This window comes from Astyanax mexicanus, chromosome 18, assembly GCF_023375975.1.
Source record: "Astyanax mexicanus isolate ESR-SI-001 chromosome 18, AstMex3_surface, whole genome shotgun sequence".
Classification (NCBI taxonomy): domain Eukaryota; kingdom Metazoa; phylum Chordata; class Actinopteri; order Characiformes; family Acestrorhamphidae; genus Astyanax; species Astyanax mexicanus.
The window spans coordinates 19,319,445-19,347,226 of record NC_064425.1 but is presented as its reverse complement, the minus strand read 5'-3'; the positions used below and the strand labels follow the sequence as shown (position 1 = coordinate 19,347,226).

General features: G+C 38.4%; 1 protein-coding gene and 1 long non-coding RNA gene across 5 annotated transcripts in view; one reads left to right on the top strand and one right to left on the bottom strand.

The window, feature by feature from the left end:
* Positions 1 to 17,464, bottom strand: part of LOC111190296 (uncharacterized) — a 39,629-nt gene extending 22,165 nt beyond the window's left edge. Inside the window, exons 1-3 of the long non-coding RNA XR_002649055.2 lie at positions 17,378 to 17,464; positions 15,101 to 15,196; positions 13,280 to 13,413 (exon numbers count right to left, since the gene is read on the bottom strand). This is a non-coding gene — a long non-coding RNA (uncharacterized LOC111190296). The remainder of the gene's footprint in view (positions 1 to 13,279; positions 13,414 to 15,100; positions 15,197 to 17,377) is intronic.
* Positions 1 to 25,755, top strand: part of ankrd13b (ankyrin repeat domain 13B) — a 44,588-nt gene extending 18,833 nt beyond the window's left edge. The window contains exons 2-16 of one of the 4 annotated variants that reach the window (XM_022663897.2): positions 4,159 to 4,294; positions 7,170 to 7,294; positions 9,028 to 9,073; positions 10,859 to 11,002; positions 12,797 to 13,010; positions 13,332 to 13,398; positions 14,842 to 14,923; positions 15,965 to 16,029; positions 16,859 to 16,992; positions 17,403 to 17,560; positions 18,322 to 18,495; positions 18,763 to 18,786; positions 20,488 to 20,651; positions 20,803 to 20,879; positions 23,344 to 25,755. In XM_022663897.2, coding sequence (XP_022519618.2) covers positions 4,159 to 4,294; positions 7,170 to 7,294; positions 9,028 to 9,073; positions 10,859 to 11,002; positions 12,797 to 13,010; positions 13,332 to 13,398; positions 14,842 to 14,923; positions 15,965 to 16,029; positions 16,859 to 16,992; positions 17,403 to 17,560; positions 18,322 to 18,495; positions 18,763 to 18,786; positions 20,488 to 20,651; positions 20,803 to 20,879; positions 23,344 to 23,539 — 1,806 coding nt within the window. In that variant the 3' untranslated portion in view covers positions 23,540 to 25,755. Of the gene's footprint in view, positions 1 to 4,158; positions 4,295 to 7,169; positions 7,295 to 9,027; positions 9,074 to 10,858; positions 11,003 to 12,796; positions 13,011 to 13,331; positions 13,399 to 14,841; positions 14,924 to 15,964; positions 16,030 to 16,855; positions 16,993 to 17,402; positions 17,561 to 18,321; positions 18,496 to 18,762; positions 18,787 to 20,487; positions 20,652 to 20,802; positions 20,880 to 23,343 lie in introns of all 4 variants that reach the window. The other 3 variants (XM_022663843.2, XM_007236818.4, XM_007236817.4) reach the window with 3 other exon arrangements.
* The last annotated feature ends 2,027 nt before the right edge of the window (positions 25,756 to 27,782 follow it).

The window sequence follows — 27,782 nt, the reverse complement described above, 5'->3', positions numbered from 1 at the left end:
TTTCTTTAAGCAAAGATAAGATTAATTAGTTAATATGCTTAAAAAAAGTATTTTGTCAATATGATAATATAATTTATCACAATACGGTATACTGTAATTTTGTCATATTTTTCTTTAAAGCATTTAAAGCATTTTTTGTCAATGTTTTAGAGTTTATAAATAAGCACTGTTTAACTGGTTTACAGCCTTGAGTAAGAAACAGGTTTGGATGTGGGCCAGTCACATCTGAGCGTTCTGTTTTCTACCAGTACAAATCCAGTATATTGGATCAATGCACGGCTGATTTTAACCACTGCCGTGTTCTCTATTCTGTCTCTTGTTTTCCTTCCATCACACCGTCCCACTGCTTCACAGCCCTGCCTCTGCTCCCTCTGTTACCATAGCGATGCACCTCCTGGTCCACACCCTCCTGTGTGCTCCCGCGGTGTATAAGCTGCTGTGTTCTCGCTCCTCAGAGATGCTCGGTCCCAGTTGTTGCTCTCAGGCTGCTGCAAATGAGGGGGGCGGCTAATTGCAGAGCAGCGCAAGAGCTCGGGGAGAGCAGCCTGGAGCAGCAGCTCTGCACAGGGGAGCAGCTTTACGCACAACACCACCACATACACCCACACACACACACCCGCACCCACACACCATACTCTGTTAAACACGCAGGTGGAGAACAACAGTGCAGTAAGCTCAGAGCAACAGTTACTGTGGAAAGGGCCATATCTGTCTTACACACACACACAGACACACACAATTAATTATAAAAAAACAGCATCAGTATACATACACTGTATGTCCAAATGCATTGTAATGAATGCATTCAACTACATTGAGTTGCACCCAATGCTGTGTTCTCTGGAATAATGGTGCTCCATCCAGGACTTCTGTGAGGAATTATGGATGAGTTATGGGTGGTGACTGTCCTGACCTCACTAATGCAATCAAATCCTCATAGCAAAGCTTCAAAGCCTTCCCAGAACAGTAGAGACAATTACTCCAACAAAAGCAGGATACACTCATTTTCACACATTTTACGCTCACCAGCCCTAATTGCAAAAAAAAAAAAAAATTAGCAGGTGTTCTAATACTTTTGTCCACATATTGTAGCTAAACCTGCTGAAAGAGAGCTGAAAAGCTGTATGGCTACCCGATCAACCAAAACCTGCCCATCCAGCTGCCTAATCACCTAATTATAAAATTATTTCATGACAATGTTTTGTGAAAATGAAACAATAATTTCAAAATTCAGACTCATCTAATACAAAAACTGTTTTAGTCATAAATGTATGCTTTTAAGACTTCCCAGCAGAGATACAGCATTATATAGCTCATGCAGCTCCCATGCTGTGCTCAGAGCATCATATGAAATGAAATTAATTCATTTAAATATAAACAACCCTGACAGATTCTTAGTCAAGGACATCTCAGATCATGAAATAGTCCTAATAGGACTAATAATAAACTTAGGGCCCTATCTTACACCCTGTGCAAGGTGCGTTGTGATGCTCCCTGCTATCTTAAACCTTGCCAACAGTCTATTTTCATGCCTTACGCCAGCTTCGTTGAAATAGGAAAGATGCTTCTGAATATATCTACGCTGATAGATCTGGTGGTAGATAGTGAGGTGTAAATTTCTTCAGGTAAATTTCTGGCTCCATTTAAGCAATGGAAAATGCAGGTGCGCCTCTGACTGATTAAAACCTATACAATAGTCAACAGTCAGACGTTCATTGCTATTGTGACAATGTGCTTTTACCCCTGCTCAAGGACATGCAGCAGTGTACAAATACAACTTTTACATCAACAACAAATAAAATAGAAAATAAAATAACATTGCTGTTTCTGTAAATGACTTGCTCATGCACCTTCACAGCAGCTCAGTTTCCTATTCTGAGAAGAGCAAAAGCACTGCGCCATTAACAAAGCACTGTGCCAAAGTCAGAGCACACCTGGCTCTTAAAGGGAATGGCAAGTGACACGCTGATTGGTTTATTTCATGATATGCTCAAAACACTCTCATAATTTATTAAGAGAATTAGTAAATGTCTTTTGTGCGTTTTAGGCTGCAACAAGTCGTACTTTTCCCATCCTTACTATACCAAAGACACACTGACACACCCTAAATCAAGCTGTGCAGTGCATACATGACAGCTTGCCTATAGATTGCTAAAACAGAGCCCATCTTTTTTGGCCCATTTCCACTTCATGTCTCCATAATAACTCTTTTGAGCAGACACCGATACAGATAATGGCATTCTGTTATAGCACACTATGCAGACACACTCACTAAGAAAGGCCATTGTACTTTTAGACAATCAAAATACAAAGTTTCCTGCTGTAAGCCATCTACACACACACACACACACACACACACAGTGAGACATTTATACCGACAGTGTATAAAGTGTAAATACAGCAGTCTATCTGGCAGGGCTACTGCAAGGCATCTGAACAGCTCTTCCAGCAGACAGCGAGCCCTCAGGCAGTAATATGTTTCCATTATGATGTGCCAGTCTGAGGAGTGTGTATGTAAAACCAGCATTATGTGACTCACTTACTGTAAGCCTGCTCGAAATAAAGCACTCCTGAGGCACTCACTCATCTGCATTTCCTCATTTTCATGCCAGAGCCGTCTTTCCACACTATTATGACCTTGCTTTCTGACAATGGGATTAATGTGTGTGGACACAATCCCAGGCAGTCGGCCAGCTCATCAAATATGATCAAGTGGGATGTACTGCATGCATAAATAACAGCACCCATACAAATAAGGCCTTGAGTTATGTTCTGTCTATAAAGCATAGTAACAACTCTTTCACAGCCGTGCTTGACAGGAAGATTTGATCAGATTAATCAAACTGCAGTGCTTCTTATTTCATCTTTAATTGATGTACAGGAGGGCTGGTTTTAGCCTGCTATACTAGGATAGGCTGGTAGAGATAATAGGAAGGCATTTCAAGTGGTATGAACATATACCGTAATATGAATATTCTAAATAATCTGAATAATTTACTGCCTGGCCAAAAAAAAATGTTCCCCCCTGGACTTAACTAAGCAACAAGTAAATGATCTGGGGTTGATGCTGCAGTTGGTCAGGTCTAGGTTCAGCAACAGTATGTGCTGAAAGAATGAGGTCAGCTGACTATCTGAATATACTGAATATAGACCAGGTTATTCCATCAATGGATTTTTTTCTTCCCTGATGACACGGGCATATTCCAAGATGACAATGCCAGGATTCATCGCACTGGAATTGTGAAAGAGTGATTCAGGGAGCATGAGATCATCATTTTCACACATGGATTGATTGTTCACCACAGAGTCCAGACCTTAACCCCATCGAGAATCTTTTAGATGTGATAGAGAAAAATTGTGAAAAATTGATGCAACACTGGATTGAAATAAATCTTGTGACATTGCAAAAGCTTATCGAAACAATGCCACAGCGAACGCAAGCCACAATCAAAGCTAAAGGCTGTCCAACCAAATATTGTTGGGGTTTTTTTTGTGCCGGCTTTTTTTTGGTCAGGCAGTGCACAGTATGTAGTATTACATAGGGGTACAGGCATGTTCCTTTTCCATAACAATACATATAAAGGGGTCATTGCCAACTTTTGTCACTAGATTACCCTAGATTAGTGACCCTTTTAGACCCCCTTAGAGAATTATTTTCCAAAAAAAGAATAACGACAAATTTAGCACCTCTTTACAAACCTACAGCTTCTTCCCTTAGAGGGCAATCACTCAAACTGCAGTGCTCTCTGCATCTCCTCTGCTCCATGAGACAAAGCAGCACACACATACTGAGTCTAGGTCTACTAGGTCTACTTTAATTGCTACACACATATCCAGTTTCTTTCCTATAGCTTTGTTGATTTTTTTTTAATATGGCCCTTTATGTGGTTAAGTTTGACACCCTTACTCTAAGGGGTTAATAAAGTTCTCAGTCTAGACTCTTCTGCTGTTTCGTGTGGGTGCAGAAAGCCGCGCTACAAAGGCTTTCTGTGTCAGGTCTGACTGTGATGGTTTAATTATCACCTGTCACTGCTCCCTCCATAGCGAGGCCTCACTTCAGCCCCCCCCCCCCCCTCGTTTATCACCTGTGCTGTGTGACTGTGAAGAAACTTCAATTAATTTCTCTCTGCTTTCCTTCTCTTCCTTTCTTCTTCCCAGGTGGACGTGGAGGTGGTGGACCCGCGGGGCCGGACTCCTCTGCACCTGGCCGTGACCCTGGGCCACCTGGAGAGCGCTCGTGTGCTGCTGCAGTACGGTGCTGATGTCAGCAAGGAGAACGGCAATGGCTGGACAGGTAGGACAACAAAATTGTCCATTAGCATAGTTTGACCAGCCAAGTCATGATTCAGAATTCAGACCAGAGCGTGCCTAGACTGTGCAGAGAACAAGGACTCCGCCTGAGAAGAAATGTTGCTCTGTGAAATCTTTACCAAATGTTTGTGAAATCAAACCAAGAGTGAAAAAAGATCTTATAGTAAGGGGCTTTGCTATTTAACCAATTATACGCTACCTGCAATAAATAAATTAGCACTCCTGGTTGCTGCAAAACTCAACATGTACATCACAGGGGGATATTTTAAATTATAACAGGTGCTGTCTGATTAGACACTGGGGGCCCTATTTTAGCAATCTATAAGTGAGCCGTCAGCTGTGCACCTTGCAGTTAGATTTAGGGCTTGTCTGTGTGTCTTTGCTATCTTAACGGAGGGAAAATATGCCCTGCATGACTTAAAAGACACAAAAGGCATGTACTAATCAGGGTTCTTACAGTCATGACAAAATAAAAAAGTAATTGAATTTCAAAATAGCAATTTCCTGTACTGGTTTACTTTTGGAAAATTTACAATCTAAAAATCTTTTTTTTTTTTTTTATCTATCGAAGGAGAAAAAAGCTATTTTGAGCTAACAAATAGGTAAGCTCTGAGTTTTCTTAGTAATTTTACACACATTTTATTATTGAAGATTGTGTGTCAAAATTTTTTTTATCAAATTAATTTTAGGCCTACTGTAATCAATTATGATTATAGTTTTAGTTGATTTTTGCTTTTATTGTTAATGTCTGCACTGATGTTTTAATAATCGTATGGTCATTAAAAAAATTACCTTGAAGTCATGGATAAGTCATGGAAAAGTCATGGAAAATTATTGGTTAAAAACTATATGAACCCTGACTAATTCTCTTAATTTATTATGGGTGTGTTTTGAGCTTAACGTGAAATAAACCAATCAACATTTTAGTTAAAAAATGCTGTTATGTATCTACTTTTGTCAAATGTGTTAAATGGTGATGCATTTACAAGCACTTAACATTCTGTTCATAATCAGGTTACTGTAGTTATTATACTCAGCATACATAAGGTCTTATTAGAAAATCATATTAGGAAATCTGACAAAGAGAGCTAATCAGATTTCTCAGTCTATGTCTCTTAACTGGAGTATTCCCAAATTTCTCAGTCTGTGCATGGATGAAAATTGACTGTGGTACAGCAAATAAGTGTACAGTGTTTAAAATGGCACCCCCGAGTTGTTCAGGAAAGGTTTCTGACGCAACACCGAAACGGAAAGATTTGAATATGCTTCATATTCTACTTGATGTATTTTCATATTGCGATTGAGATATTGCATTAAAACAAAGCCATGGCATGAAGTTTGGGTTTTATGGGATAGTTATATCACGTCTTATCTTTTTTTTTTTTTTTTCTATTATTGTCTGAATTATTGTGTAAACTCTTGAGTTTTTATATTATCTGAATAGCTGTGGGCAATATATCACTAAAATAATATCATGATATTTTATGGTATTTTTGTGATAGCAATATTACATTGAAACATTGTCATATGTTTGTATCAAAGAAATATTTCAAGAATACATTACTACAACAAAATAAATATGTAATTGTATTATTGCATAAGATATGATATGGCACACCCCTAACTGAGATAGTAAAAAATACAAGAATTTTATCAAATTTGTAACAGAAGTCAATAATCCAAAATGTCATGATACTAATAATGCACTCTAAATCTCCATATATACAGGACTAAAGTAAAATAAATGATACTGGACAGTAGGGGGGAGCGATATGGCCCTAAAATAATTTTACAATATTTTGTGGTATTTTTGCGATAACGATACTCTTGGCGATATGACAAAACACTGAATAAAAAAAAATATTTTAAGAATACACTACTGCAACAAAATAAAATTAGATGTTATTATTGCATATGATATGGCACACCAATAACTGAGATATTAAAAAATACAAAAGTTTAATCTGAGTTGTCACAGAAGTCAATGATCCAGAATGTCATGATACTAATGCACTCCAAATATCTCCATATGTCCAGAATTAAAGTAAAATTTACTTCATATAGTAGATATAGAATGGGAAATGAGAACAGTGTGGATTTTTCTTTTGCTAAAAACAGCAAAAAAGTAGTACCCTGATGTGATAATTGGGGTGGCACGATACTTCAGGGTAAAATATCGTTTACGATATTCAAAAATGTTGACGATATTATTGCGTACGATACAATATGGCACACCCCTAATGGACAGATATAATCTGTCTCTAGTAGATATATAATGAGAAATGAAAACAGAGTGAATATTCGTTTTGCTAAAAACAGTAAAAATGTGATTATTAGGGGTGGGTGATATGACACGATATTTCAGGGTATAATGTAGTTCACGATATTCAAAAATGTTGCCGATATTATTGCATACAATACGATGTGGCACTCCACTACATCGGATTACCCAAGTACTTGTAAACACAATGCTGTGCAGTAATCAATCCATGTAACAAAAAGTGCATCTAAAAGCACTGAGTATGTTATACAGAGTGATGATTTAAGCAGTTTTTATCATGCTAGTTGATATACAAAAACTTCCATTATTTAGCTGCATAAGCCTCATATCTCCATTTCAAATATAAATAAAAGAAACTAAATTGTAGATTTAAATTTTACAACATGAGCAGCCACAGACTGATTAAGACAGCACTGCATTTCAAGCAAACAATCGAAGAGCGACAAGCAATTAGTGCACAAGCTTTGCACACTTAGGAGGAGAGATTATTAGGGAAGATTAGCATAATAAGGGAAGTTTATTGCCACTGTAAAGAAGCTGTTTATTTGTAACACAGCTCTATCTCTCTGTCTGTCAGTGCTGCAGGAAGCCATAAGCAGGCGTGATCCTGAACTGGTGCGTCAGGTTCTGCGCTACCGGGACTACCAGCGCACCTCTAAGAGACTGGCAGGGATCCCCCGTCTGCTGGAGAGACTGCAACAGGTAACAACACACATTTACTAGAATACCTAGAATCTGTATTGTTTGCATGGAAAAAATATATATATATATATATATATATATATATATATATATATATATATATATAAATAAACATAAAATTTGGAGGAACAAAAGGGAGTCAATATGCAGTGTTGTTATGGTTATAGCTGGTTGGTGTAAAGTGTGATTTCTTATCCTGCATTAATCAATTATTTAACATTGAAGACACCCTGTGGTGCAATTACAGTATAACTAATCCTATTAGAAAAGAGCTTAAGGAAACCACATCATACACTGATATTCAGGAAAACCACAACAAAAGACAGATATTCCTACAGGACAACGTGCAGTGCCACACAGTTCATTAAGTGAAAATCTGACGATGGTTTAAAACCTCACTAAAACCTGTGAGATTATGTGTTAGAGAAAATCATTTTAGATTAAATCATCAAAAAAAATGTTGCACCCAAAAGAAATTGTCAGATTGCAATGCGATTTGTGAGATAAAGGTAACCAGCAAGAATACATTCTTAAAGATTAAGTAAAATGGGCAATATTTAATGAGCTAAACATACAGATGTGGTATGTATTTTTTTTTTCTACAATATAGCTACAACAGCTCACAGATGCCTTGTGCTGATCAACATCACCCTATGAGTGATGAGGGAAAAGAGCAATATTTACCCACCCAGAGAGGGCTCCAGCAGCTGATGGCAAGCTGAATGATCGGGATTCGAATCAGCAATCTCCTGATCATTGTGGCAGCGCTTTAGACCACGGGACCACTCAGTGCTCTTGCATTGTAATTTTACTTTCAGGACTTAAAATGACTACTTGCAATATGTTGAATACTTCAGTACTTCCACTTTAGGTGTGGTGCTTAAAGAACACTTCAACTTCTACTCAAGTCATGTTTGGAGTCATTGATGGAGCACTTGTACTTTTTCTGAAGTCTGGGTCGCTAGTACTTTATGTCTGGTCCTTGAATGTTCACGCAGGTTCTGAAGATTTCACACTAGAGTGTTGATAGCTTCCAATAACACCTTATACATTTTTGCACATTAGGGATAAGTCTAGAAGTACAAAATAGCATCTGTGTCTTTAAGGCAAGCTCTAGAGATGGCAGGAGTATATAAATGAGCATTGTCCTTTTGGAATAGCACATCAGAGTGTGCATTCAGAAAAGGAAGGGCTGCCAAACTGCCTATAAAAGACCAAAGATGATGTGGCATCATACAAATTTACACCCCACACCATGACACCAGGCTTTCTGGATGTGTAATGCAGCTATTTTTTTAAGTGTAGTTGCTACAGTAGACACACTGTTGTTTATGTGTAGGTCATAATGTCTTAGACAATATGTGTGTTAGATCAGTGTTTTTAATGTATAGTGTAGAAACACACAAGCACGCAAAAACACTAACGTCAGTTCAGTTTCTGGTCTAGAGTGTAATCTTTCCTAAAACACTTCCCCCTTTTTTCTGTTTGTGTCCCTGGGCACTTCCTGAAATTTACTTCCGTTAGTGGATGATGGATGCTGCCATCTTTCTCCACAAGCCATGTATTAATATCTCCCCCAGCCTGCCTCGTACTCTGATCTGTCTCTGTGTTACCAAATCCACAGACGAGAAAAACCACACTAACCCTCTCTCTAATTTCCCTCCCTTTCCCTCCTCTTTTTCTCTCTCTCTTTCTTTTTTTCTTTGATTTTCTCTCTCTTGCTTCTCTCTCAGGCTCAGGACTTTTATGTGGAGATGAAATGGGAGTTTACAAGCTGGGGTAGGTAGAAATGGAGTGTCCTCCAAATAAACACCACACAGATTTTATGATTTAACAAAGCCAGTTTGATTAGATGCAAAAAGTAAAAAAAAAAACACAGATTTCACCAAAGGAGATTTTTTTAAACAAGATGGGTTCACATGGAGTCACAGTTGAAAGAGAGTGATTCCTCCAAAATAGCGTTAGTGGAAATTCATATTTAAAGCAGAGAGATCTGGAGAAATTCTTTCTGGGCCTTCCACCTCTCTCTTTCTCTCTCCCTCTCTTAAATAATAAAAAGGTGATTCTCTTTATAGTCATATAAATAGGCATGTAGATTTTTCCTTTAACCTCACATACAGCTAAGCTTAGTGATTACATCTGCTATACAGCTTTAACCTCAAGCTAAACTATGTATAACATGATAATATATGTGGGCCAGTTTCCCAGACAGGGATTAAGCCTAGTCATTGACTACACAGCAATTCAAATGGAGATTTTTCCCACTTAAAAAAAAAATATATATATAGTCTACGACTATACAAATACAAGCATTTTCAGAGGATTTTAATATTCCACCATGTCAGGATATTTTTAATGTCCCCTGTGTATTGAAGCTATGAAGAATAATAATTAATATGGAGTAGATAAAGGTAGATAGACATCAAATTATTTTGCATCAAGCAGCAAATAAGTTAAAACACTTAATAATATTTAATAAAACCTTATGTGACATTGCATGTCCTGAGCATATTCACATAACAATGATGATGCTAAAACTACAGCTCTGAAACTACAGTTTCTCTGATTTTGCTATTTATAGGTATATAAGTTTTCAGACCTCAATTAATGCAAAGAAAACAAGTTTATATAAAGTTTTAAGAGTTCAGAAATCAATATTGGGTGAAATAACCCTGGTTTTTAATCATAGTTTTCATGCATCTTGGCATGTTCTCCTCCACCAGTCTTACACACTGCTTTTGGATAACTTTATGCCACTCCTGGTGCAAAAAATTAAATAGTCTAGCTTAAGTGGTCTATTTATTTCAGAGCTGTATATATTGTGCAGTCCTAGTTAGCACTGTTTCAACAGCTTGTAAAATGGCCATGTAATAATGAATTATAATAATGATGAATACTGCAGGGTACTGATACTCACAATTTGAAATATTTCAGTCCCATAACTCATGACAAATGAGACCTACTGTACAATGATTTTTCACACCAATGACTGACCTAATGAGTCAATATCAGTCAAATAATCTATAACCGTCTTCCCATGTTTACTCCTAAAGAGCCCCACAGGGTTGGCCTTTAAATTGGTGCCAAAGGGCTTTAAGTAACAGCCTGACCTTTAGCCTCATCTGTGTGCTATATGGTATTATTATCGAAGATGGGCTTTTTATTTTTTTATTAATTCCAAATAGGAGGTCAAGACATTGATGTTCATTATAGATAATTTTGCAGAGATTATTGATCAAATGCCTCTACCTACAGTATTCTCCTTTAGTCACACACCAGGCTTTTCTCAGACTTTCTTTTTAAAACCAACAACAAAACCCCTGGATCAACACTTGACGGAAAGTTGTACAATATGCAGTGCATTATCTGTGTAATGTAGGTCATTTACCTTTCTTGTGGAGTCTGCCTTGAAAAGAGGTCAAAAGCTCAATGGGATTTTACCTATATAAATAAAGGATGGTTCATAAATAATTCAGCTATTATAAAATGACTCTCTCTCTCTCTCTCTCTCTCTCTCTCTCTCCTGCTCTCTCCCTCTTTTCCTGGCTGATGTCTCTGTTTCAGTGCCGCTGGTGTCTCGTATCTGTCCAAGTGACACATATCGTGTGTGGAAGAGTGGCCAGTGCCTGAGAGTGGACACCACTCTAATGGGCTTTGAGCAGATGACCTGGCAGCGAGGCAACCGCAGCTTCATCTTTAGGGGACAAGGTGTTTGATGGATTCTTCTATTCCCACATTCTCAGTTTTACTGTTTTTTTCTTAAATTTTAATTCAAGGCTCGTTTGTGTTATATTTGCATTCAGTTCCTTTTACATCCTCTTTTTGTTTCAGTGCCAAATAATGAAAAAAAGGCTACTTTTAAATAGAAATACGGTGTCAGTTAATTTTTTCTCCACTTGTGTTATTCACTTACAAGTAGGAATATATTTAATTTCTTTAAATGGTTAGACTTGTTACACTGACATGGAAAATGTCATGGGATGGGAACAAGTGTCATGTCCACTTCATATGAAAGCTAAATAGCGCTGCACTTAGTTGTGGTATATTCGTGTTGAGTCTCCTGCGGTGAACGGGATGTGATTTCTGTCAGAGTCGATTGCTGGTCACAATCATTACCACCCACTGTGCTGTACACTGTAGGTGGTAATGCATTATATAAGGTATTCCAGGTATTTACGTAAAACTTTGTGCCAAGGAATGTTAAATCCTTGCACAACTTCTGAAATATTTCATCCATCTGGCACCCACTATCAAGATTTGCAGGAACTCTAATCATTTACATCGCCTTGCCATGAGAACGCAGTTCAGTGTTTAACCTCACTCACAAGATAGCACCTCACTACTTATACCAAGTGAGGTAACACTTCATGATTCATTTCATTGCTGCCATCTCATGGCTTTTTGCATGTCAATGTCTTACCTTTAGTACCAGTAAAAGTTTGGACATGACTAAATTCATAATTTGTAATTTTTCATTATTTGAGATATTATATTAATTGTACATTAATACTAAAGTAATCCATACTATTAAGAAAAAAACATATGAAATCATTAAGCAAACAAAAAAAGTGTTGAACAATATAGAATATATTTTATATTGTAGATTCTTTAAAGTAAGCACCTCTTGCTTTGATGACAGCTTTGCACATCTTGGCTGCATTTTCTCAGTCAGCTTTATAAGGTAGAGACATCTGGAATTAACAGCTTTCAGTTAACAGCTGCGCTGAACTTATCAAGAGTTAATTACTTGAATTTCTTGCTCCTCTTAATGTGTTTGAGAGCATCAGTTTTAAAGTTGTGAAGAGGTAGAGTTACAGGTATACAGTGAATAGCTCTATTTGAGTAATGTTCTAATCCATATTGTGGTAAGAACTACTCAACTAAGTAAAGAAAACAAATTATTTTAGGAATGAACATAAGTCACTCTAAAAAGGGCAGCCATCAAGACCATCAAAAAACTATGATGAAACTGTCTCTCATCAGGACCACCCCAAGAAAGGAGGATCAAGAGTTACCTCTGTTGTTACTCTGTTTATCAGAGTTTCCAGCCTTAGAAACTGCAAGTTAACAGCACCCCAGATAAATGCTTCATAAAATATTTTGGTTTGTTTAACACTTTTAAGTTACTACATGATTCCTTATAGTGTTCCTTCATAGTCTGGATGACCTCAGTATGAATGTACAATGCAGGAAAAAAACATAAAAACATTGAATGAGAAGGTGTGTTCAAACTTTTGACTGATACTGTATATGTAATTTTAGTAAGTACATGGTGAACATTACATACTGACTGATTTAATCATTAGTTACATAAGTAATGAAAAGTGACCTGGAATTGCTGGTGAGAAATGTGTTTTAAAGAAGTTAAACAAAATGTAAAAGAGCCATTTTAAAGATGTGTATGCCTTAGGAAACCTTTGACTCAAAATCCCTTCCTATAACTGCCACCATTGCTCCACTGGTCTCTCATTGTCTCATTTTTCTCCACGTTTTTGAATTCAGACTCCAGTGCCATGGTCATGGAGGTGGATCACGACAGGCAGCTTGTCTACTGTGAGACTCTTCCCTGCTTGCCTTCCTCTCCATCCTCTCCACCCCAACCTACCGCTCTGAACCTGCTGGGGGCGCTGCAGCCCAGCGACGAGCAAGTAGCTGCTCGCCTCTCAGCTCCGGTGGTCACCACACAGCTGGACACCAGAAACATCTCTTTTGAAAGGTGATCCGTAACATTAGCCTTATAACATACTTTCTATGTGGCTTTCTGTTTAAAAGTGTAAACTACAGTCCACATGATTAAAGCATTTTGAGTCAGTCCTTAAGAACATACTGGAATAATGAGGAAATTAATGAGCAACAGATAGAGTTGGCCTCCTTTTCATTTCCAATTATCACTCTTTAGCTGCATCGCATTGACGCCTCTGTCGCTGCGAACACATGCCAACACTCCTGCACTCTTCCTCATTAAAGAGAGTGTGATAGACTCACCTCTGTCTGCAGGTCTTCAGCCCCATGTTAATGCATCTGCCTCTCTCTGCAGGAACAAGACGGGTATTCTTGGCTGGCGCAGTGAGAAAACGGAGGTGGTGAATGGGTACGAAGCCAAGGTACTGCCTTCACGCCTGATCAAACAGTGCACATACACAGTCAGCTGGTGGGTTCTCTGTGTGTGTATATATATAACAGTATAATTGATTGGAATTATACTGTTCAAACAGGAAGAACGATAATATGAACAAGATATTACAAGATTATAAAACCATCCGCATGCCTGCCTGTTTGTGTTACCAGATCTGGAATGGTTAAGCAAAGCATATTTTTGCACTTACAAAAAAAAAAGTAGTAAGAACCAAACTGTCGATATGTTGGTACTCTTAAAGGTATGTCTTTAGTGGCTTTACCTAAGGAGAAAAACTGGACCATATGTCTTTGCGGTTCTTTTCCTTATTCTTATCCTTCCTTAAGTCTCTTAAATCCAGTCTTTTTATTTTGCAACTCTTCCATTGTCATTTAATGTGATTAGTAGTATCTGGATTGTATCCGAATAAGATGCATTTAACTACATGCATTTAACACACAGTTGGTTGGACTGATTGCTGTGTAGGTTGGGAGAGGCAAATCACCTCATTAAGCAGCACCAAGTTCCGAATCTGTTCAGCCCTGTCCTGTGATTTGTTAAATCTCTGAAAGTCTCTGAATTCTTTATTTTACATGACAGCTTTGGCAGTTGGTGAGAAAACCAACTGTTCACTTCATACTGTTTAACTCAACGATGACGTAATAAATAGGTAGGAGCCGGTTTTCAAATGCGCCTTGAAGGGACGTATTCGTTTACATTGCTCAAATGGCTCAAAAGTGTCTCAGTCCACCTCCAGGAGCCCTATCTTATACTCTGTGCGAGGTGTGTTGCATTGCTATTGCTATCTTACACCCCGTATCTTACACTCTTACATCTTGCACCTGCACAGTTAAAATAGCAACAGAGTTTAGGAATATCACTACGTTGATGGGTGTGGTGTTCTAGAAATCAGGTGTTCAGGTAAAATTCTGCCAGATTGCTTTCTTGAAGGCCAAAAACACTGGTGCACTACTGACTGATTGATGACAAGTGACACAGTGATTTATTTCACTTTATTACCAAAACACTCCCATGATTAATGAACAGAATTAGCACATGCCTTGTGCGCTTTTCAAGCCATGCAAGGCACATTTTTGGCATTCTTACGATACCAAAGACACACCAACACGCCCTAAATCAAGCTGCAAGGTGCACTAGTGGCTGGCTCACCTATAGATCGCTAAAATAGGACCCCAGAAGTGGTTTGAGCTATTGTTTTGGATGTTTACACATGACCTTATTCCTGTATATTTCTGTATCAGTCAAACTAAGAGCAAACTAATTTATAGAGTTAAAAAATCTAATTATGTTGCGCTGCATTTGCTTTAAACTTAATAGGATTATGTGTAGAGTTTTTCAAAGAGGAGTGCAGTAGGTCAGTCTGCTCATCAGGAATCCTGTAACATCACTAACACCCAAACATCTGTTTCAGGTATACTGTGCCTCCAATGTAGAGCTGATCACCCGCACACGGACCGACCACCTCACAGATCAAAACAAAACCAAACCCAAAGGTACCAAAACACATCTTCAGTTTGCTCAGACTTTACCCTGAAATATTTTTGTTTCTGCACAGACTTGCTTGTGTTTTTGCCTAATTTGCACAGTTCTATCGTTTCCTGGTAAGAAAAAAGTCATCGCCATCTGCTCAAAAGCCACAGAAACTGTGCATATTTTGACACAGTACTTACCTAGTTCCTGTAGGAATGGTAGTGTGTGAGCCATACAGATATTTCTGGTCTAGGTAGAGACCAAGGAGTGTCCTGGGGCAGGGGGGCCTGAGGTACCTGTGTGGGAAAGATAAAAATAAAACAATGTAAAATATCTAAACATCATGTACAAAATTACTCACCTAGTAAACGTCATTATTGCAGTATGGATATAGTGTAAATAAAACAGTTGGTACAGTTTACTGTCTACCTGCAAACCTGCAAACTAATTACCTGTTGGTTTAGTCTGGGGAGGGCTAAAGGTTATTTTTAAGGGTGGTTTAATCTTGGCAGGTATGCTGACGGGAAATTATGGGGCCAGGAGCCTATGTATAATGGAAATGTTACATTTACAGTATTTACTCCTACCAGTATAAATACTGTTCATAGTGTATATTCCATTTCTGTTTAATTTTGCTTTTGGTTTTAGAGCTTCTATTTTTTTGGTGTCGTCACAATTAACATTTTAAAAGGGAGACTTGCCTAAATCCAGAGATTTTTATCTCATCAACACCTCTCACCAGTAACTTCCTGGCCCCTCTTTCTCACACTACCACACAGTGAAACTTACACTGTCCACCCTTTTTTCTCAAATGATCAGGTCTTCCATGCCTTATCAGTTAGCATGTTGTTAAGGCTCTTTACCAGTAAGGACACTCAACAGTGGTTAGTTCTGTGCAGGATTGGCAAACTGGACAATTTAATCAATAATTCTAAATAATGGCACTTCAGTTCTTTCGGCCTCAGTGTGGAAAGGCAATTAAGGCTTGTGAAATTGTTTCCGCTGTTTCTTTTTTCACAGAAAGCTTTAGATGAGTGGTTCTTTGTATGTTTCTCTCCTTTTAGGCAGTAAAACACCCCTGCAGTCCTTCTTGGGAATTGCAGAGCAGCATGTGGGTACTAACAATGGGGTGAGTGCACTTTAATACATTACTGACAAGAATAATTAATTAACTAATTATAATTCTCTTTATCATTCCTGGCCAACATTCTATAGAACACTTTTTTTCTTGATTTTATCTTAATGAGCTTTTTAGACCTTGTGAGTTTTCATTTTATGAATTATTATAGTCTTTGCAGCCATTGCAGAACCCTCTATGGATCTGCTTTATTCTAGACATATCTACATTATATAAATTGATATAAAGTTCGGGACGAAAATATTAGAATTTATTTTGAAGTGGAGTTGCCTGAATTTCAAAGTTCATTAACTTTAATAAAATGTCCAACCATATACAAAACCATAATCTAACTAAACTATTACCACAAACTATTGTATATTTCGTGTCTTTTATTAAGAACATTCAATAACATCCACAGTGCTGGAAGAAGAAAAAAAGTGAACATCTGTCTTAATGGCTTCTCCCAGAGCTAATTGGCAAAAGGTGTTTCAATTAAGGAAATGGCACTGGCACAAAGTGCGAGTTTCACAAGTAATTTAACCCATTAAAAAAAGTCACACAAAGTCTTGTGACTGACAAATCTGGTCTTCACAAGAAAAAAAGATGGGATAGTGCGAACAACTCCTGCATGCGAACAAATTCCAGAAGATCAGAAGATGTGTTACAGAGATGTATGAAGCTGGAAAGGGCTACAAATTCACAATTCCATGGTTAAATAAAAAAAAGAAAATCAGGACTGTTGCTGCTCTCCGTGACCTTAGTGTCTGCCCTTTTAAGATCACTGCAAAATCACAATAAATGAGTCAATATTGACTGGATGTGGTGTGTATTACAGCAGACCCTGGTGACCCAGCTGTCGTCCCCTGTGACGAACCCCAGTGCCCTGACAGCAGAGGAGTACTTCAACCCCAGTCTGAGCCAGAGCCACAAAGACATCGGCCAGCCATGCCAGCTCACCACTAAAACACAAAGGTACTTTTTAAATAGCTACTTGCTAACATGACCACAGTAGATTACAGTACCATGAGGAGTTCAACACATGTTCCTCATAGTAGTGGTCTGTTTTACAAAAGACAACATGCTCATGTAGGGCTTACATGGGTGGAATGATCGATAGGTGGGTTCCAGGTGGATTTGTACATATGCTTGACTGGAACCCAAACATTATACTTCACCTTAGTATCACACTAACATCCATAAGTGGGGACCACATGGAAGGTGAGGTGGACCAAACGTTCTGGATTCCACATGGGCATGTTTTCTGGGATGTAAGGTGGTGAACCTTTTTGAAAATCTAACATTATAAACAAGCAGAAATGAAATCAAAGCTATAGAAATGCCTAAAATAACACCACACCTTCTTGTTTTCCTTGTATTCTCAGGTTCAAGGCCAAGCTCTGGCTGTGTGAGTCTCATCCTCTGTCGCTGGCTGAGCAGGTGTCTCCCATCATAGACCTCATGGCTATTTCCAATGCCCTGTTCGCCAAGCTCAGAGATTTCATCACCCTGCGTCTGCCCCCTGGCTTCCCTGTGAAGATAGGTGAGGGAGAGTGAGAGGGCTTTTTACAGTGGTTCTCTCCTCAGGGTGCCTAGACAATCCACATTTTTCTATATTCCAAGGATATTTCATGTCCCAGTGGATGTGAAGAAAAAGAACTACATTTGATGCATACTTAAGTATGTTATTGTATTTTATAGGATGTACCGTAAAAGCATTGTTATGCTGAAATATAGCTGATAAATGAAGGATTATATAAGAATTGATATTTTGTGTTTCGGGGCTCATGTGAAATTTAAAATGCTTTACACATGCATTTCTGGACAAGCTGAGAGATGCATAACCGTTACCAAAGTGTGCAGACTGAGCCGGTTGTGTTGTGCAGCATAAAGTAGTTCTCACAAGCATTGTCCAAATAATTGTCCAGAAGTTACACAGTGCATTTAGCAGTGCACTAAACCCAGAGTAATAATTGCAAATTAACATAGCATAACTATAAGTTTAAAACTGTTAGTAAAATTAAAATGACACATACTGATTCTTTAAGTACAGTAGGTTTGAACATGTCAATAACTGACACAAGGCTCTAGAGTATTTCACTGCTCTCTTTTTAGACGACTGGCAGTGTTGTGACAAGTGAGCTGTATATGTACCATCTGGCGTCTCCATATTCAGCAGAAATTGGGCAGTACTTGCTAATTAGTGTGCTTCCTTGTACTGTATATATGCCAAGACTGGCATGGAGAACTGTAGCTGTCAGGCTATTGCATTTTACTATGCACATCATCTTCCGTCCTTCTCAGAGATCCCCATCTATCACATCCTGAACGCCCGCATCACCTTTGAGAACCTGAACGGCTGTGAGGAGGGAGGTGGTGGCCGGATGGAGGGGGAAGATGGACAGAAGGACAGCCCCAGGACAGAGACGCCGTCTCCAGGCAGCGACTCATCCAGTGTCTCAAGCTCCAGTTCCACCAGTGAGAACCGGCCTGTCACTCATAAGCACGAGCAGCATAGTTACAAGCAATCACTGTGTCCTAATTGTATAATAAACACTAATCCTATGGGAAAAAGTTGTGTGTCTTTAAAAAAATGCGACATTCTGTTTGGTTAGTATGTGAAAAAGTAACACAATGCACTGTTTGGGAAACAATATATAGCCTATATAAAGATCCTTGATGTCAGATCATAGCATTACTGGTTTACTTTTGATTATCGTTAATTGTTCTTTTTACCCATCATAGAAGCACTCAGCTCACCGTCCAGCCGTGAGTAGCTCTTCCATTTCCACGTTTTCACATTGCATTATGGAAAAAAAATGATCTAATATGATTTTAAATATTAGACACTTTTCACTAGGGCTGCACGATACGGACATAAAATGCACTATTTGATAAAGTAGTTCAGTATGGCAATAATAATGAGGTGAGTTTTTTTTTACTGTAAAACAAAATCAAATAAAAAAAAACTACAAAATAAAAACCAAGCAAATGCAAAAAAGTGCTGTAAAAGAAAACCAGACAAAAATAATTTAACATACTTAATCATGATTAATTGCCTTCAATTTGAGTTTTTTTTTTTTTTTTTTTACTTAAGTCTGACCCTAAAGTGGTGCATTTTGTTATGTATACATACACACTAAATATTCCATAATATTTTTGTATTGTATGCATGATCTACAGATGGTGAATGCAGTTTCATCTGAATTCTAACCAGCAATGCTCAGTGGCTGCATGTTAAAAAACAATGACTGTGTACTGTCGTTCATACACTGACATGCCAAAAATCAAGGGACAGCAGTATATAAATTAATCGTGAATTGTAAGCTCAGTGGATGGCTTGTGAACAGTCAGACCTGTACAAGTTGTGAGGTGTTATCTTGGCCTCAAGTGAGGCTGAACACTGCAGTTGCAGTGTAAATTAGAGAGCAAAGTTGGAGCAAGGCCTGTCAACAGGTGCTAGATGGATGGGGCATTTCTGAAGAGAATACATTAGCCCTACCCGGACGGGGTTAGTTTCTCAACGGGTCCTAGGGTAATTTTTTTCTTTTATGGGGGGGTTCTCCGGTAATTTTAGGTGGAAATCCATGTAAACACAACAGCTAGTGGAAATGGAGGAGCTACTGAACGCGATGTCATGTGACTGAGAAATTCAAAAAAACTTACTGGTCCTCCTGTTTTTTTCAATTGCAGAGTTTTATCACTGAGTTGAAGTGTGAAACATTTTTCACAGATGTCCCCCTGAGAAACTAATCGGGCTATCGAAGACTTTATTCTCCTAATTGACAGTGCAGTGGGTGGTGATATTAGAGACCAGAGGCATCTAGTAGAAATCACATCCACATTTAATGCTGCAAGAGTCTTCATTTGCATATCCCAGTGCATCGTTCTTTAGCTTCCATGTTACATGGCAAAGGTCATGGGACACGATAGGAGGTTCTGTTCCATGGCTTTTTGTGTGGAAGTATAAATGTCATATATACAGTCAGGTGTTAAGCACCTTGCACCCAAACATAGAGTTTGTGGATTCTTGTTACAGTGAACCGGAGCTCCACTAAAAGCTACTGCTTTAAATTCATTTATCCATAGATCGTCTGTGAGCACAAACTCATTGCATGACAACAGCTGCACATACCTTGGTCATTAAAATGTCATTTGCACAGTGACAAAAGCTCACTCAGCTTGATCATTATAATCACATATAATACCATTCACAAACAGTTATGTTAGAATTAGTGTTTACTGTACAATGTGGACACACCAGGTATGTTACAGAACACATTTAACCCACACTAGGCTATTAAGCTGTGTTTCAGGGTATGTTTATATGCACTATATGTCCAGATGTTTGTGTTCACCCCCTCTAATAACCAAAACCTTTTTTAAAAATACACCTTGGTTTTAGAAGAAGCAAAGGTCCCAATACTTTTGTCCATATAGTGTGTTTGTGTGTGTGTGTATACATTTCAGATTCCTGTCGTGGAGGGGAGATTCCACCTTGTATATTTGAGGCTCCTCGAGGCTACAGCATGCTTGGAGGGAATCAGAGAGAGAACATTCGTGAGGAAGAGGATGATCTGCTCCAGTTTGCCATTCAGCAGAGTCTGCTGGAGGCAGGTTCTGAGTATGACCAGGTCAGTCACACACAAACATACATACAAATACACACATGTGATTAAGGTGCAGAGAAATATACACATTAATTGATTAAACAGGCCAATACAGATTCAATATGCTTTTTGCACACTTACCAAGCCCTCTCTCTAATATTATTATGTTCTCTAGGTGACAATCTGGGAGGCTTTGACCAACAGTAAGCCAGGAACCCACCCTCTGTCCTGTGACCCCAGCCATGTGGAAAGGTCTGCAGTCAGTATCTCTTCATTTCTGTAGTCTAAGGGCAGCCAGCAGGCCCAGTCTCTATTCTCCACCTCATATACTGTAACTGTTTACACAGGTCCACTGTCAATACACTCCGGCATCACAGAGAGAACCTCATAGAAATTCACTCTGTTACACACTCACACCCTAAGCCCTGTTCTGTTCTGTCTTTACAGACAAGAGTTTCAGTTTCAGTCTAACATGTTTGAATGTCTGCATAGGGGAATAGCTGCAGAATCCTGTGGCTAAGGCTGACGTACATCATGTACCTTAAAAGTGGACAGCCAGCCAGCCAGCGTTTAACTAATTTAACTAAATAAAACAAAAACAAAAGGTTAGACACCCGTATTCCAATTGTATTTCTGTTTTTTCTGTAAATATGACAACACATAAACAAGAAAATAACATACACTTCTCTGGACAATTCAGAACACAATTTCTAGTTACTGAATTGAATCATTTTAGACCTGAAAAAACACATAACGTGCCAAATGTGCTTAAACTAGGGCTGTCATGATATTGTCAGTGATTAAATGATATTTTAGATATTAAAGGGTATTAAACTTTTATTTATTAATTATATGCCAAACAATTGTAGTATATATTTTAAATACTATATAAAATACCCTGCTAGCCTCAAACACATCTTTACTTGTCTAAGGCCACATCAATTTCTGATGCATTGGTCATTGTATGACAGGCCAAAATTTTGGAGACATTCATTATTACATAAACAGAATGGAGGGTATTGGCATCAGCAAAAATGGTTGAGGCCATGTCCATATATTGTACTGTATGTTGTTAATGCAGACAAAGCTACAACCTTTGAAGATGCTACCTTCAATCCCAAACGAAGGTTTATTGATTTTCTGTGGTATTTTCAGTCTGCAGAGATGGTTACCATGGTAGCTCTTATGAGGTTAATATTTGGCAATCACTAACAATGACTGAATTGAGCTAATTTGATTATTTAAAAAAAATCTAAAGTAAATTCTATCATGGCATAAAGGGGTAAAGGGGTATAAGTAGTGAGTATAACAGGTGTGATCAATATTCCAGTGATTGTGGTCTTGGAGGTTTCATGTGACATACCATGTGAGGAAGTGAGTGTGTGATGTCAGTGTGTGGTGCATTCTGGACAGTGGAGTCACAGATGCAGGAGGAACAGAAGTGCCTTTAGGGCCAGGTGGGAAACTTGTGTATTTGTGACTGATATCCTCTGTTAAATTCTAGTCCCTGAAGCATGGAGAAACATGTAGACATAGAACAGGTAAGAATTGAGAGTAGTGGAATTTAAGCTTCCAAAAGAAGCTTAGAATTTAACAGTCCAAAAACATGGTTTAGTGAGCTATAACTTATAGACTATTTAAATCGAACAATGCGTCTATTGGTTGTGGGATTAATAATAAAACTGATAAAAGAGTTGTATTTACACAAGAGCTATTAAAAACTATATAGTCACGCACACTTAAATATAGCTAGCGCCAAAATATACAAAACAAAATGCTAATTGCTTCACACTTCCCTGACCAATAACCAAATAAATATATAACTAATAACCAAATAAATAATAGTCCAATGTGACTGTAAACCTCTGACATTGTAACACTTTGGAACTGTCTTTATATGTGTCTCTTAGAATAATCAGATTTAAAAAATCAATGTTTAAAATATTTGTTTTAAACAAACTGTCAATAATTGTTTGCCGTTTAAATGATAGTTAAGAGTATCCACGGGTCATGCTTGGTAGGTTGAAGATTCTTCAGTAAGGATTACTTTTAACTAGCACTTTTTTTGTATTATTGTAAAAGAGGAAGCCCACACCAGCAGGATCTCAGTAATTCACACTGTGTTTAAAACTGTGTGTAAAGTAGGTCTAAAACATATTGTCTTAGGCTTAACAGGATTTTCTAATAATAAAAGGCATTTTTTAATGTTAAAATTAAGTATTTACTAATACATGTGAAAGAGAAAGAAAAAACAGAGAGGAAGAAAAAACAAAGGGGCTATGAAAACTGTGACAAACCATGGTGAGTTTACACAGCAGGAAGTTCCTGATCCAGGGAAGGCATTCACCGGCACCCAGCCACAAAAAGACTTTCACCTTCAACAAGCAGAAAGCAAAGGGCAGCTCAAGAAATGGGAGAGAGAAAAGAAAGGAGAAATGTAAGAAGGGGGTTATGAAATGGTCTGGTGTAGGACCTGCAAGAGAATGAAAAACATGTATTCTGTAAGCATTGCATGTTCATCTTCATGTTCAGAGGGGAATGCACACAGACAGTAGATAATCATCATGGTGATAATCATGGCAGTGGTACTAAGTAAAACACAGTTTATTATTTATATTGTTACATACAGCACCAGTTATTTTTAACTGCTTTTCCTTCAAAAAAATGTAAAGATAGCAACGCTGTTATATCTTCTTTGTCTCTCTTAAACCTCCAGAACTCCACAGCACAAGAGCACCCCTGTGGCCAGCCCCCGCAGGACCCCTTCCACTAAACCTCCACGTAGCTACGATGAGCAGATACGTCTAGCCATGGAGCTTTCTGCTCGTGAGCAGGAAGAGGCGGAGCTCCGGAAGAGACAAGAGGAGGAGGAGCTTCAGCGCATCATACAGCTGTCACTCATGGAGAAGTGACAGGGATCCCTGCAAGAAGGGATGAGAAAGCGGAGGGTGGGGGAGTGTACTGCAGCAACTTTCACCAATAAGAACTGCAACACTCTCCCACGTCCAGCCCCTCCTCCTCCACCAACCTGCCTGAAGCACAAAGCTCAGCGGGGCTGTCCGCGTCCGTACAGCATCACAGAGCCTCGCCTCTGTCCACTTTCTACAAGTTTACAACCACTAAAGCTATTCAACTCATGGGCAATCAAACTGGCAGGCACCAGACTGGTGCATGATAATTCAGCAACTGTGTGCGTGCGTATGTTTTTTGGACTGGTAAACAAGACTGGAGCTACTTTGGAGATTTCAGCATCACTCTTAAAGCCATTATCCAGAGCTCCTTTCAGAACAAGGCTCCAAGTCCTCTCAAACTCTCGGCCAGGAGCAGAGAGAGGTTTACAAAACTCTGTTACGTCTGTTTTTTATTGAAATTGGTGAATTAGATTTGTTTTTGATTTGCACAAAATTTAATTGCACTGTTGAAAGCATAAGAAAGTTGCAAAAGAGTGTGTAAGCAGAGAATACTAGCCTCTTAGGCTATGTTTAGACTGCAGGCAAATCAGATTTTTTCTTAATCAGATCCGATAAGATGACTGTCCGCACTGTTATTATCGGATTTGCGTGTCTGATCACAAAAGTGTCTACATCAGTTGCTGGGTGGTATTGAGGTTGGCGTCTGTACCTCACCTTTGACTCTCTTTTTGGCCTAATACAGGTCATTTGTCGCATTGGGAGTTATGCAAAGACACGTTGAAATTCGATTTGAGCGGCCAGGGTGTCCAAACTAAGACAAATCTGTAAAAAATCCTATTTTGATCACTTTTCAAACCACCTCCAAATGTGGTTTGCAATAATCAGATTTAATGTGGTCTATGGTTGTCCAGACTATCAAAAATCAATCTGGATACAATCTAGTTATGCCAAATATCTCATTTGGGCTGGCAGTCTAAACATAGCCATATTGTTGAGCTGGATAGTTGGCATCAGTGGAAGAAACAGCATGATCCTCTTCATTTTTCCACTTCACATTTGAGCAGCTTAATTCACTGTAGTTTCTTTTTACAAACTAGAGCACATTTGATCCAGAGAACACAGGACAGTGTTGTCCTGTAAGAGGCCTGAATAGCGTAGTAAAAAATAGGCAAAAGGCTTTAAAGGCTTTTTTTATGGTTAAGTGAGTTGTAATTGACAACCAATCAGCTACTCACTGCAATATTTATGTTTTGTGTCAATAACAGCTCAGAAAACATACGCTATAATGTATGTATTATATCTATAATATGGTGCTATGTTAAGTCTTTCCCCTCACTTTGTGTTAGTCAATGTTATTTCAGTGCAAAAGCTTAAGATTCTCTCTCTGTCTATTTGTATATTTGTTTATTTATTATTTATGTTTTTTTGTTTTATGACTAAACCCTCCCTCCGGTGGCGTCACATATTTTTTATACCCCCCATGCAGTGCTTCCCAACACATGGCATTACATTAAATCCCACTGTCTAAAATGTTTGTCCAATCACAGTGCTTGGAGCCCCTGATTTAGACAGTCAATCACCGTCCAGTCAATCAGGTGCACCAGTGCAGGGAGAAAACCTGAAAAAGGGCTAGTTTCTCAGATCCAGATAACAGCCTCATCCTGAAGCCAAATAACATAAATTAACCGGAGAATCAACAGTTTTCTCCGTCGTTTGACAATCTGGGTCTAAGTGACTGGCAGAAATGGTTTGATGGTGAAGTCGGTATTTTAGAATTTGAGAAAAGGCCACAGACTGTTGCTCAGCCGACACACAACTCTAAAAAAAGAGAAAAACAGTGACAAAGACTTTACTTTCAAGCACAATTTTACACAAAGCAGTTGGGCTCTGTGGTTTCTAGCCAGTCAAATGAAGTGACCAAAGGGCTGTCCAACAGTATAGCAGTTAATAACAAAGTGATGAATATATTAGTGTGTGTAGTGTTATATAGAAAGTTAAGAGTATGGGACATGTGACTATAAGGATCCAGGTGTATAGAAATGCTTGATGTGACTTAAATATGAAAGTAACATGATATATTTCACCGTTTTTATTTAACCCTGATATGAATGTGGAGTGTCGCTGTGGTGTCCGTATGATGTGATGGAACTGCCTACAATGATGCTGCTCGGATTTGTAACTTAGAGAGACTGAATAAATAAAACAAAATCTCTATACATACTGAGTGTGGAATCTTGTCTGGATGCAGACGGAGTTCTGCAAAAAAAAGAAGTACAAATGAAAGTCTGTGACAGTAGCTTTAATATAGTTTACATCTAATAGATTTAGCTTGGGTCAAAATTTTTACAAAGCAAGAAAAATACCACACCTCTCAGATGCACATCAGACACACATAGACACCCTGCTTGTTCAATGTTTATGGATTGTAGACTCATGAACACAGATGTACCAAAGATGCCTTCAAATCTTTGACTGTTATTCAAGATTGTTTCTTTACTTAAATTTTTACCTTTTTGACTGGATGCCCACTTTTAGGCCGAGTAGCAACATTACTGAATAGTCTCTATTTGTAGATTGTTTGCCTCTTTAAAATCACTTTAAAATCATTTCCAGCTTTATTTAAGTCAACCATTTTTTACTGTTGACCCACTGAAAGATCTTTTTGGTGCAGCATTTGCTCACACGCATATCCTTCCTGGGCTGTACAAACTGAAAACTTTTAAGTCGTTTTTATCAGTCAAATTAGCTCAAGTCGACACCTTTTAACTAGCAAGAGTGCAGGTATTCCAACACTTGACTCTAACTAGCTTTTTGAGGTCATTAACGCAAGGATTTAAATCCTTTTCCACTAGCACTATGAGGTTTTTATGTTTTTTCTTAATGAAAACACAATGAAAATGTGTTATCATTTTAGCCACAACATATTTGTAAATACATGTTACTTGGATTAAGATTAGATCACATTCTATGAGCAACAGCAACAGTATATACATTTATTTATATTTTGAAATCATATAAAAAAGTAAGACGGTATTTGAGATTTAAACTGCAAAACTGCAGGGGTAGGGGGGAAGCCATAGATTTTTTAGATGTTAGGTTCTTTAGGGTCACACTTAAAACCCTCAGTTCCAATGGGAAGGGTTATACTCGAAAACAAGGGGCATGAACACAAAAGAGAAATGGGACTGAGCCCAAGAAGTTGGACACTCTACCCCTAGGCATGCACGTGCAAATCAGAGGGGTAGAGCTAAATGCTAGGGTCGAGGGGTGAAATGGGATTGGGCCTTATGCTGACCTGACATGTGTTTGAGTGTTTTTTTTTTTTTTTTCGGGTGGAAATGAACGCCATTTAAAAGTCTTTTGTTTATACTTTTGATCTATTATCATTAAAAACAGGAGGTTTATTTTGCCCTATTTCAAGAGAATAAAGCGAATGAATGATGCATTCGGTGAGTGATGTTTTTATTCCATTAGAACTGTGAATCATCTTTTTAAACTGCACAGCTTAAAACTATTGCTAATAAGCTATTTTTTTTTACCGTTTACTGTAACAGCAGAGCCAGTAGCAGGATCCATACTGGCAGCCGCCATGACCTCTTGTTATTGATATGCTCCAAACTGGCAAACTCAAGGCCAAAAATCCGAGTTCCCCACTACTAAATACGAGTTTGTGGTGGCGTTCACGTGCTCTCACCACGTAAATACGATATTTCCGACACAACATTTATCATCTACCAAAACAATGCTGTGGGGTACGGAAGTAGCAATTGACTGCTGGGTACTAGCAAAGAAAACTTTGATAAAGGTCAAACCTTCCACAGTTTCCCCAAAGATCCCGTACTTCGCCGTAAATTGATTCATATAACCAGTAGAGATCGCCATTTCAATTTAAGATGTATTTTACTGTGGTAGCTGGCTAAGTTAGCTACGGCTAGCCATATTAATAGCCAGCCAATCTAACCAGATGAACGTCAGCAGAGAGCCCCCACATCAAAAGAGATACCCCTCGCTGCAGAACCACAAGTCCAGGGGGTGGGGCTGGATCTGATCCAAGGGGTGGAGCCTGACCTCCTGACCACCCATATCTTCTTTTCATTGGTTTTAAGTCATGGCATTTCAATTCGTCGTTAAACTTAACACGTGTCGCTTACGTTTCCCGACCAGGACTTATTTTATCTTATCAAATAAATCCTGGAACCCAACCTTAAGACTTTTACCGTTTATAGATCAAAATGTTATTTGC